The sequence below is a fragment of the Mya arenaria genome, chromosome 14 (assembly GCF_026914265.1).
Source record: "Mya arenaria isolate MELC-2E11 chromosome 14, ASM2691426v1".
NCBI classification, from domain to species: Eukaryota; Metazoa; Mollusca; class Bivalvia; order Myida; family Myidae; genus Mya; species Mya arenaria.
This window is the reverse complement of record NC_069135.1, coordinates 32,240,691-32,254,251: the sequence shown is the minus strand read 5'-3', so window position 1 is coordinate 32,254,251 and position 13,561 is coordinate 32,240,691. Positions and strand designations below refer to the sequence as shown.

The 13,561-nt window shown below is 32.4% G+C and overlaps 1 protein-coding gene across 1 annotated transcript; it reads left to right on the top strand.

Annotated features, from left to right (window-relative positions):
* The first annotated feature begins 278 nt into the window (after nt 1–278).
* LOC128217623 (sentrin-specific protease 8-like) lies at nt 279–13,262 on the top strand. The gene is made up of 6 exons (XM_052924889.1): nt 279–408; nt 1,142–1,230; nt 1,787–1,895; nt 3,050–3,165; nt 4,081–4,134; nt 5,013–13,262. Exons 1-6 carry the CDS (start codon nt 284–286, stop codon nt 5,180–5,182), a joined length of 663 nt encoding a protein of 220 aa, XP_052780849.1. The 5' UTR covers nt 279–283; the 3' UTR covers nt 5,183–13,262.
* Nucleotides 13,263–13,561: the final 299 nt, after the last annotated feature.

Genomic DNA, 13,561 nt, shown 5'->3' with positions numbered 1-13,561 from the left:
GTCACTTACAAATTAAAGTTAATTTAAAGAAATAAGGCAATTTAACAATTCTTCTGGTTCTATAGACGTACTGATAATCCATACAGTATTCCATACTTATTGTTAGGGGTGGGAACTCCAGAATATGTAACAATGAGCTCTTCCGAATTGGTGTTAATTGCTCTTTAAGCCGTGGTATAATGTAGCCTACATTTAATCGATTAATAATGCGAAATTTCCATCGAAATGCAAAACTGGTTTAACAAATATTCATAACGTTAATCAACATCGGCGTAAAGATAAAATGGCTGCTGAAGATAAAAATCCAATAGTTCTCAACTTTAATGACAGCTTATTGCACAAGTCTGACGTTGATTTGCTGATCGGTCCACATTGGATAAATGACCAATTACTTAACTTTTGTTTTGAGTAAGAATTGATTTCGTTGTATTTTGCAAACGCTTATTATCATGCTGTAACTTTCCACTGCTGCAGAAAAGTATTTTTGATAGGTTGACAGCTCAAGGACAGATAAATAAAACAAACAGCCATAATGCAGTTTTTTTATCTCATATACCAACATAATTGCATATTGTAAATTTACAGGAGAGTGCACCATGATTGAAATCTGATCTAATGTAAATTGTATTGCCTAGTTAGCTTTTACTTGGAATTACCAAACCTTTTAGGGCAAATTAGGCACCTTAACCTAGTATCTGGTTGCGAATTTATTAAGGACACATTCCTGAGAGTGAACTTCTTTCTTTGACACAGTTTATAAAGTTTTCTATATAAACCAAACAACATAATTGGCATTCATTATTTCTGCAGGAAACACATTCCAATTATTTAAAACTCAGTGCCTTTCTGAGAAAATAATTTAGGCAATATTTTTTGATCCTGTTACAAGGGACTAAAAGATTGTTCATGAAATTGGTGCGGCAACCAGTAAGCTCATTTGGTAGAGTTCCATGCTAGTGTTCTGGGTTTGAGGCGTTGTACACTTTTCCCCAAGGATTGCTTTACTGATGTTAGGAGTAAAAGGCAGGAGTTCCTAGATCGGCCTAATTGCTTAATAAAGGTGGGTTAAAACCCGCTGCCCAACTTGCCAGCTCAGAAGAGTGCCATGCTTGTAACTGTTTACAAATGTTGTCTATTTCAGGTACTATGAAAAGGAACAGTTTAGTCATTCAGCAGACAAGTTGGCACTTCTCAACGCTGATGTTGTGCAGTTTGTCAAGTTAGCACAAGGTACATGTTCATGTCTAAAAAAGCTAAAAAAATATCATCATGGTTTTCAATTTTTATTTGATCATCTCACCTTCATAATTTGCATAATTTTTTAAGGAAGAAATGATTGGTTTTAACAAAAAAAATATTGAAGAATATTTGATTGACATTTTTATAGTCATAAATTGATCCTTTCGTTTTTTAAAACAATGATTTAGGCGACACTAATTCATAGATTTTTTTCTGTTTTTTTTTTTTAAAAGTGGAGTGAGCCAGCACTTAAAAAGGAAAATATATTTCAATTTGAAAATATAACATATTTAGTGGACTATGGCATTTAAAATGTGCTTTGCTGTTAACAAATAGATATGTTGCACACAAAAGTATCTTCAAAAAAGGTAAATATGCTCTAAATCCGTCCAATTAAAAAGCAATTTGTTTTGGCCTTAATTATGAAGATATTTTGTGCCGTCAGCGCATGTTAAATTCCATAATGATAAAATGTATAAGGTAAGTTTTAGAATGATGAGGTGCTATGTATCAATGCAACACCTTAACTTTTATCATTTGGTTTCAGATAACGACATTGGAAATTTTCTGGCTCCACTCAATCTTCCATCCAAACAGTTTGTATTCCTCCCAGTGAATGATAATCAGGTGGTCAACCAGACAGGGGGAAATCATTGGTAGTTTATTTACTTTGTAGTTTTTTTTAAATTGTTTGTTTTTTTTCAAAGAAAGTTTCCTGGCCATCATTGGTGCCAAAACTTAAGCCCTTGTACATAATTTAAATCTGTACAAGTGATTTTTTGAGGAACTTTGAACCCATGTTACAAGTAATGACAATATTCATGTGTGTTGAAGAACCTTTGATAATCGTAGGAATGGTAGTCAATGCTTCTGGTTAGAAGAACTGAGAAAATTTGGACAAACATTGGCATCCTCTTGCAGTGTTCTTGTCTAATCACAATGAATGGGTCAACCGGCCTTGACCGTGTTTTGACATATTCATTGGTAATTTTTATGTGCTGCTGTTATTATTAAAATCACTTGGCAATAAACAGGGGACAATTCACTAATTTCAAATGAAGCTTTACACATGAATTTGGAGTGATAAAGTTTTGCCTCATTTTTAATTGAACAAAACAGGTTAGATTGTGGATGCAGTAAACATGGTTTGATGATTTGCAATTAACTTCTTTAAATTCTCTAGACACTATACTCGTTTGTACATACATCTGTATTTGTCTGTCTTCTGTAGCCTCAGGTGCTAGGTTCAAATCCACTAAGGCCTTGAACCTGAGTTTGCGACTCAGGCACAAAAAACTGAATTCTAAAATGTTTCAAAATATCTTTAATGAAAGTAATTTTGGCAACAGATGTGTGCCTGATTGTAGGATAGATTATTTGTAACAGATACAGCAATTTTACCATCTTTTCTCCAGTAATAGAATTTTTACAACAAAATTGAAACCATTCTTCTGGGTCTGAGCTTTGTTTAAGCATATTTATTTTACAACTATTGTGAAACAAGTTATTACAACATTATATTAATCACTCTCATTGGCACGATTTTATGAGTCTGGTCTTGTTTTGTGGGGGAAACCGGAGACAACCCACTTGTCCAGCTTGGTGACAACATACCAAACTCGCATGCGCCCAAGCCGGGAATCAAACCCAGGTCATCTAGGTGAGAAGCGAGTGCACTATTGACTAACCACTGCACTAACCGGACAGAGCTTCAAAGTCAGACTTAAGATATTAGTGTATATGAGCCCTGAAGATTTGTATTTGTATAAAAAATTGTAAACCATGTTAACCTTACACGTGGATATTTCAGGAGTTTACTAGTGTATATCAGGAATAAGCAAGAGTTTCGCCACTACGACTCTTTAGAAGGTAGAAATCAGGAAATAGCAAGAACGCTTGCATACAAAATACAACCATATGTTCAAGGTATGTGGGAAAAACTCAACATAGATGTATGTATTAAGTTTATGGATGTCAGGATTCTTACTTGAAGCTGAAATGTGCCCAATTCTAGAAAAAGTGTAATTTCAACGTTTTTGTTGCATGAGTTAAAAATTATGAAATCTGCTAGTCCTGAAAAATAATCCAGGGACAGTTAAAATATAACTGCAAGTGAGATGCCAAATTTTAACCATAGTTAAAGGTTGTTGCTCAGCCATAAGAAGAAAAAAGGAAGGTTAAAAATTACTTGGTTATGGACAAATGCAACCCCTCCCTTCTGATAATATTTCCATGTGAGACCATTTAGTACTCCCATGGTTTAATCATTTCTTTTTCGTTGTTTGTATGATAAAACATTTAGAAAATGGTGTACATGTATTTATACCCCAAGGCTGGTATTCATTAAACATGTAAAGTACTTTCCTGACTTCATTCATATTCTTAAGTTATAACTATCTCACTGGTCATAGGATGTGATAACTTACTTATATCTAAAATACTTTATCTGCATTATTTTAAGTTATTTACATACTTTTGCGTTAAAAACGATAGAACTTTCCTTAGATTTGACTATGACAATTTTGACTAAATTTATTTGAGATATGACTTGGCGCTGTAGTATACTTGGCTTCGCTCTCACATTTTGTTTGGGCAATTTTGTTCTGGAGGATTGTGACCTTCAGTAAATATAACTCAAAAATAGATGTGGTGTTCATGAAAGAAAAATCAAAACTTGCAATGAGGACTAGATATTTCCATAGCCGTTAACGCATATTTACTGTTTAATGTTTTGAAGTAAAAGGTTCTTATTTTGATAAGTCATGTATGGAACTTTTTCTATGATCATTCATACACAGTACATCCATTAAATTTTATTTCAACATAAACCTTTTCTTTCAGCACCGAGAGGTAGAATGAAGGTGTTGGAAGTGGAAAGTCCGAGACAAACAAACGGTCAGTGACCAAGAACTTGATCTTGATATCGGTTTCTTATTAAAGGTTCTATCCTCTAGGTTAAGATTGTACAATCACACAAAATTCTTTTTCTCTGTTTGTTAAAGGCCAATTAATGGCTGATTGATGTTTGTTAAAGGTCATTTAATGGCTGATTGATGTAATCAAATATAAAATATTTCTTAAAACTTTGAAACACATATCAAGACATTTAGTTAAATTTGTATATGAAATTATAAAAAATATACGCGAACACATGAAAAATAAAAAACATATTCGGCCAGCTAAAGGATTCAAACCCAGGTACTTGCATTCTATGTCTGCAGTAGGGAAACATGTGCATTACACCACTGTAGACAGATAAAACTAGAAGGATTTATGAAACATATAAATACAATTTTAAATTGCGGTGTAATTTGTCAACATAGAAACAAAACATGTCAACATTTGAATGTTAACAGTTATTGTTTAGGGTTATTTGAACCTACCCTAGAATGAAGCTATCATTTTTGTAGACAGTTTTAGCTATCAGATAGTAGGATCATGAGATGATTTCAAGAGACCTTATTCAGCCTGCTAGCTGTTGTTTTGAGGTGTCGGTATAAACAGATATCGTGACTAGACCTTTAAATGTCAAGTGATGTATAAAAGTGCAGTGTGTTTCAAAACATGATACACTGTACATCTTTAAACATCCCGTAGAAATATAATATTAGAAATAAAGCTTTAAAAAGTGCAATTTTTTTTCGGTCGCTAGTGTTATTTTAACAAAATGATAATTAAATAATCAAATATGAAAAGAATAAAGACAGTTTCAGTTGAAGGACTTTTTACTCTTTTTTTTAATAAGCTTAATTTAGAAATTGTTTCTTTTTCAGGTTACGATTGTGGAATGTTCGTTATCGCAGTTGCGGAACATTTGTGTAAAGAACTTTGTGAAGGTTACACAATACCTTTAAATGACCTTGTGAACCCTGAATCTGTGTCAAAGAAACGCTCGCAAGTTAAAGAACTTATTTACAATGTTGCCGAAGAGTTCGGTACTTAACAGCCGTTCAAGTGCTTTAAAGTTGGGTTTGCATCATATATTGGTTTGCATATTAGGCCTTATAAAATTTACCTTTTAAGCTCGACATTTCGAAGAATAAGCAGGCTATTCTACTCCCTCTTTTGTTGGCTTTTGCTTCAGCATCTGGTTTAAGTTCAAGGGCAAATTTGCCATATTTTCTCAATACAAGTTATCGCTTTTGATTGACTTAAGTACTTCGGTGTAAGTTTTAGGGCATATTGTGTCAGGTTTAAGTTTTAGGGCAAATTGGGATTGGGAATAGCTTTTATACCCTTCATTCAATTGACTGAACACTTCAAAAAATTATTGAGGACCGTCTTACAATAAGGTTACATAAATTCATTTTATCCTAAATACAAATTATGGCCCCTGATTAACTTGAAAAGTTTTAGGGCACATTGTGTCCGCTTTAAGTTTAAGGACGAGTTGGGATTTTTACTTATTACTTCAATACCCTCCATTAAATTCACTTTATACTTCACACAGTTGTTAAGGCTACCACACAATTAGGCTACAAAACTACATATTTCCCTAAACTAAGTTAAGGCTCTTGATTGAAGGGTTTGTTAAAGTTTCTGAGCAACCTTGGGTTTTAAATCAGATCTCAGATGCTGTTTATTCATTGGCCTTCATTCTTTACACAGTAGCCATCACACAATGAGATTACATTATTCCATATAAACCTTAAATACAAATTATGGTTCTTGATTGACTTTTTTTTACTTTATTAATTGCTTCTGACATGCACATTTTTAAACAGATTTACACAAAGTGCTATCATATTGTGACGTTACCTGTTAACTTTTTGATTTGACTTTTTTTTTAAATGTAAGTATTACAATATCTTACAGCAATAATGATATTTAGAAAAATACTGTATTTAGTTTGAAATTTTGATTATCCCTACCATATGCCAAGTCACAAAGGCTTAGAAAGAGGAACCACATGGCTGTTTCAGCAGGAAACGTTTTTTATGCGAATTGAAAAACTTCTTAATTTCATTTTTTGAAATATACAAAATATATTCATGCACTATGCGTGATGTGCATGCTTTTAAAGCTTTGACCAGGAATCCGCTAAACATTTTGAGTATAACAGTTTTCAATATTTATTTAACAAACTTACTGGCTTACACTGGATTTTACGAAACAAAAAGTTGTTTGACATGGCTACCTTCCAAATATATTTTTTTTAAAGTCTCAAAATTCTTTTTTACACAAGTTATACAAACACAAAAGTGTTGACTTTAGCTTAATCCTGTTATAAAGTTAATAACAAAGGACTTCCGCTTATTTGGAGAAATTGGGCCCTGCAATTATACAATATTAATTGCTAAATGAAAACTGTTGGTAAAATAGTGTTGGCCTAATTGCTGTATGGTGTATCTGTTGCACAGTGGAAAAAATACCTCTAAAATTAGAACTTAGTTAGTGCTTATTTTAGCTATTAGATTTGTCTATGATTATATGAATAGAATAATGGTTGTTCGTAGCTCCAGGTATTTATGATCGTTTGTCTACAAATCACTTTGCTATTAGAATAATTGATGAGGTGCTGTAGCTATTTTTATGAAAACAATGAAAATGTTTTTTTCTTTATGTTAAAGGGAAGATGTAATGACTAGGAACTATAAGCATATATAATGATAAAATAGACGATTTTACATTCCAATGCAAGCCACTACTACCAATGCTTTAACACAGTTAAATGTGAAGCATAATTCTAGAATGAAAAAAAATATGTTTGATTTTAAACAATATTATTTGCCAATATGGTGATTTTGGGTGTTAAAAGGGCTTGTTTTTCAATTCATCTTTTTAGAGAGCATGTTTAAATTAAAGTGCACATGTTGAAACATTTCAAAGTATTCATTTGGAATGTGTGAGGATTATATTACCAACTAAAAATTGTATTGTCAAGTTTTTGGCAACCGTTGACATAGCTAGTACAGTCAAGGGCACTGATACCAGAAAACAGCTAAAGGTCATAATTTATGTGTGTGTGGTCAAAGTCAAAGTCACTGTTACCAAAAACAGCTAAAGGTCATAGTGTGAGTGTGTTTGGTCAAAATCAAGTTCATCTTTACCAAAAAAATCCCTACTGGTCATATTTTGAGTGTGTTTGTTCAAAGTCACGGTCATTTTATACATCATATTTGGGTTGTATTTGGTCATAGTCAAGGTCACCATTACTATGCAATAGCTACAGGTCATATTTTTTCGTTGTCTTTGGTAAAAATCAACATTACATTTAATCCAATAGTTTCCATTTATTAATGAGATGGTTGGTACAGACTACTTGCAAGAAATTTTGACATAGCCAGCTGGTGTCCTGTGTGGTGACATACATGCACCAGTTTAGGATTTATTTGAAATCATTTCTTTGGGTTACGGTCAAGGTCACAGCTTCCACTTATATTGAGGAATGTATGCGTTCAAAACCATGAGTTGGTAAAGTCTTTTTGCAATAAAACTGAATGTACATGTTATGCAAACATTGCAATCCTCCAAAATCTGATTGAAATGTTGGATATATTAAAGGTATCAGGCCCACATATATGTGAACTTTTGATGCTATTTGACCTCATATTATTTTAGTGTCATTTGAAAGGGTTTTGTTTGCAGAGAAGGAAATTGTTAAGAAGATGCCAAAAATAATAGACAAACAAGTTTAACTGGCCATTAGAGATTGAAAATATACATAATTCACACTCAGTTTTAGTTAAAATAAAGGGCTAATATACAAACTTAAATTACTTCATGTATGATTTACTTTCAATCATTTTCAATAAATTGTATTCAGAAAGCAAATACCTTTCAAATGATGCCCAAAGTTACATGGGGCCCTTGGTATCAACATTAATATTAAGGTTGATGGAGCTGGCAGAGAAAAAGCTTATTTGTATGGGCTATTATAGCCCTTAACGGATGATTTGTATAATTTAATGTGTATTTTACATTGAAATGTTTTTTAACTTGTTTGTAAATTCTACCCAACTTGTTGGAGTAATTGACCACCAATGGCTTTAATTTGGATGTATGTATGTTAAGAGATTTTTGAGAGGTTGCAAAACATGTTGTGTATGTGTTGATGTGTACGTGTACTTGTTAATGTGGCTACACGCACATGTGGCTACACACAAACATGGCTACACCAGCATGTAACTACTTGCACTTGTGGCTACTCGCACATGTGGCTACACCAGCATGTGGCTACTTGCACTTGTGGCTACACGCACATGTTAATTCTAAACGTGTGCGGTGAACACATACTTCATGCACAATAACAAAACCTCACATGCACATACCTATACAATTTTTTCTCTCGAAACTCGCTTTTATTGAACAATATTAAAGATCCCTTGAAATACGATTATGAATTTTATGTCAGACTTAGTTATGTATTATACTGATAATATATATTTACATGTATATACTACTGGATATTTGAGGCTATCACTTGTTTAACAAACTCAGGGCGAACATGATATGCGTAAGAGTTGAATGCATTTACGTCTTATACTGTCTACCACATGTACTAGTTTATTACGCAGGACTTTGAAGCAGTCTGTTAAGCAAAAGGCTTCTCTTTGTTGGGGAAATTTAATTTAATTTTGTTCACTTATTCAGTCCATATTTAGCTCGAGATTTGATATTTTCCCGTAGTTTCTGTTTTGTTATGTACATGTTTTTTTTTTGAAACTAGATGTTGTTGAATTCAGATTTTACAGGGGTTCTTAACTTCAGGATTTATTCTGGAATCCGGATTAAGCACTTATAACTTTAGACTTATAATTGTACAGCTGTAAAGATTTTTTGATTTTTTTTGTACTGGACATTTGCATAAAAAATAGTACCTTTGAATGAATTTAAACGACCATGAAAACAATGTCAAAAAGGGTTTAATCCCCTTTAACCCTTCTTCAGACATGAATCCTCATACTTAATCAGACTCCTGGCTATTTTTCAGGATTGACAATTTTCACATATATATGAACTAATGTTTAAGGTTGCTATGTAAATACAGTATTTGGCTCTAAATTATGTGAAGAAGTAAGGTATAAACTGGATAATGTATTCTTGCTTTTGAACATAGAAAAACTGCCTGAATATTGTTTTATTTTTATTTTTTTTACATTCTCATTGTAGATACAATATAAAGTCATTTAAGCATTGTATGCATGTGCAAAACCATTATGGCTCACTCTTCAAAAAGTATGATGTTTCACATTTTGTCTATTTTGGTAACTGCTCATTGGTGTTGTGAAAACATGCATGGTTAAATGTTTACATTGAATTGAAATTAAAGAACCAGGATTTTTATGCATTTTTGCTTTCTGTCCTTCAAAATGTCTGATTGTTTTATCTTTACTAAGCAGGTATTTAATTACCGGTATATTTTAAGCTTGAAAAAAATGCCAAGTATTGTATCAGTATTTTGTAGTCGGCAGTGTTGTGCTAAACTCCAACCGTGGACGTAACTCTCAAACCGCTCAAGATGTTGTTATAAAACGCATATTGCAATTGAAATCTTGCCTATATTTGGCAAGACCAATTACTCTGGCTTTACTGATCATTGAGTTATGCCCCTTTGTGACTAAAAAACATCCCTCATGCAGGCTCTTGTTCGAAGCAAGACGGTTTCATGCATTAATCTTCTAAGATATTCATTTATATAGAAGCATAACCATGTAAAAAGGAGATTATGTCTTTTCGTGTTCTTGCTTTTTTTCATACAAAACCATACATAATTTGTTACGATTGTTATTTCTCCATTCATATAATTGTATCCAGTTGATTGCTGATTTTAATGCTGTTGCCGCCTTAGATGTCTGCATTTGTTGAAAATGTTTTATTCTTTCATCTTTTATGCAATGTTCATGATGTTATTCTACAAATATCATACTCGTAATCTAGAATAAAAAAAGTTGATTCTGCTAAAACATTAACACAACAATTCATGTTTATATTTCACTTTTTAAATATTACCTAAAATTAAAAGTATATTTACATGAACAATTTGAAATCTCATTCCATCATTTATGACTTCAGGGTCACTTAAAGACATTAATATTAATATCTGATTATTATTTTTGAATATAAAGATCGCATTTCATGATGTAAATTAAAAAGCAAGTAGTGATGGTGCCTTGTCTGCTGTATGCTTGTATATACATATATGTTCTGCCATTATATCATTTAATCAATTCTTTCCATTGTTTGTTATTCATATTATGTTTGTGGTTAAAGTAATAGACAGATGACATTCTAAAGTTTTCCAAGTAAATTCTTAATGAATAGGAATGGGCAGAGTGAGTGTAGCAAAGAGCCCTTTCTTAGTCATAGAAATAACTTCAGGTTATTTAACTGACTTAGAATACAACCTCATTGGCTAATACATTGTCAACGCAAAAGCTGACACAGTGAGTGTGTATCGGATGAATGGCAGTAGGCGGATCCCACAAAAGGTGAAATTCTTAATGATTAAATCTAGTACTTAATGATTGTCTTTCTTCAATTTCATTGGCTTAAAATGAAGGTTGTATTCTAAGATGGTATAAATATGAGTGCTATGCCTTGTTTTGAAAATCTTTAGAAAAACAAAATTTTATAGTGCATTGTACAGATTTTTTAATCTTGTTTTTTTTTTGGTCCAAAGAAAAATTATTTCTATAATTATCCGTGAAACATTTGATTATGTTCATTTCTGATCTGTTGTTATTTCTGTTTGAGAACTAAATGATGTTACTATATTTACCGAGTTTTATTTTTTTCATTCATTATAAATGTCATATATTTGTGAGCTGTTATATGTGTTTTAAATGCTTAAGCTATTTTGGAAGATATAATCCTTTTTCGGCTTGCTTGAATCCATGTTTATAATGTTACATATGAAGGATTGAAGTACAAAAAATAATGTGCCATTTTAAGAACCACATTCAATGAATTTAGACTGAAATGTCAGCCTAAATTTTGGTTGTGAATCTTAAATTTATTTGTGAATAACTCCATTGAATTTGCACTATTTAAGTGCTCGAAAATCTGGCTTTAATTATTGTTAAAACAAGTATTAACGTTCACTCCTCTGTCCTTTTGTTTATTTTTTTATTATTTCATTATGTTTCATTTTTGTTTGTTTTGTTTTGCTTTACTTACTTGAGCAACACATTATTTTTCTGATTTTTTCTTAAATCTGAATAAATAAAAAAAATGTGATTCAAAAGCTATGCCAAAGCTAAAAAAATATGTATGTAACTTATGGACCATCCTATGATACCCACGGCTGAATTTGATTCTGTTACTTGTCAGCAATATAAAAAGCGTTAACGATGGGTTCTGATTAAGTGCTGGCCAGTATCCAAAGGATGGTTTTGGACCCATATTAAATTTTCTTATCTCAGGCGCTTGTTTCGTTTTTCAAACCCCTCAACTTTTTTTTCCAACAATTATTTGACAGTAGTGTTTCAAGTTGTCAAAATTTCTAATTATTTGTAGAGGTACTGTAATAAATGTTAACAAGGAGCATTGGTATGTTTTGGTATCCAGGCTATTAGTCACAGGGCCATTTCAATAAAGGTCTTAGTTAATTTTAGTCGTAAATTAAAATCATCTTAGTGTCATAGTTTCATTATTTTATTACATTATTTGGGTGAATTGAACTTTAGCCAGCATTAAAATTGGGAACAAAGTTGAGAAAAATCAATGATCGCCATTCGTGACATTTATACATATTTAAGATTATTAAAGTTATACGACTAAAATTCTTTATTGAAACCGTATTACATTAGGGATATTCCAGGAAAACATATAACCCTCAGGGTGGGTGTCTTTTCGCTAAATTAGACCCCAACAGGGTAAATTTGCTTCTGTAGGGGGGTGGCATGATTTAAAAGTGCCTTCCCACTGGGGGTTATATGTTTAAATGGAAGAGCCCTTAGTCAACATATATCTATATCAAACATGTATCTCTAGAATTCAAAATATTGTATGGTCAGCTTTGTATGATGTTTATCATGCCCTTGAGATAAGAAAAGAATAATATTTATGACCCCACAAAGTGGCGGCATATAGGGTTGCCCTTGTCCGTACGTACGTACGTCCCGAATATTGTTTCCGATCTAATTCTTGAAAACTGTTTGTCCAATCCTCACCAAACTTTAAACACATGTTTGTGACCATAATATCTTGATCAAGTTCGATAGTCATGGAAATCGCTTTAGTCATTTAGGAGTTACGGCCCTTTTTTGCCAAAAATACTTCAAAAATATATGTTTCCAATCTAATTCTTGAAAAGTATGTGTCCAATCCTCACCAAACTTTACATACATGATTGTGACCATAATATCTTGATCAAGTTCGATAGCCATGGAAATCGCTTTTGTCATTTAGGAGTTACGGCCCTTTATTTGCAAAAAAAGACTTGAGATTATCCTGAATAATCATTATGGCTTATTTTCTGTGACAAAAAATCGAAGTGGGGGCATCCGTGTCCTATGGACACATTTCTAGTTTTGTCCTGAAACTCCTAGGAAATGTGTATGAAACATGTATAAATATTATGTGTAAGGTTGTCGGAGAATATGCTCTAGCCATGCTGGTTTGTTATTAAGCAGCATTATATTTTAAAGGTATTCTAGGTTTTATACCAGTATCATTGTATTGACATTAAACAATCTGTTTTGTGCTTAATTCCTAACACCAATGATTACTTGTATTTGTTTTATCTAAATAAACCAAAGGGTCGCATTGCCCAAAGTAGATTTTCCACATTTAAAAAAAAACGAAATTAATCTTCCAACTGTTGGTCCAGAATCCAGTGAAGTGGCTCACATACCTGTAATTGTTTGCATGCTATTAAAAGTAAAGATCTACAGGGGATAATGTTTACCATGTATTAGCAAAACATTAATTGTTTTAAGAATATATATATTCACCAATGGAAAAGGTGTGTTTTGTTGATGCTGTTTTACATTGTAATTTAATCATTTGCTATCCCAAAGATTGTTAAAAGAAATATAAAATTATGTATAGATGATATGAAAATATAATTTTGAAGCCAGTATATAGCTTTGTTTTTTCTCATAAGATCAATGGGCAAATGCGCGAAATGTCTCACAAATGCTTTTATATTAGCATGTGCCAGCTCTTTAAAAATTCTCTTGACTAGACACCAACAGGCAACATGTCAAATCCTGAAAAAGAGCCTTTGACACAGACAAATCTTAACCTTTGACCTCGAAGTATGACTGACCAATGAGGTACAGATTTAAGTATTGTCCGCAACAAGCCACCTGACAGTGAAGCTAAATGGCAAGTTTTTTGAAAATTCTTTAATGCATGGCCAGGATACAGCCTCAGC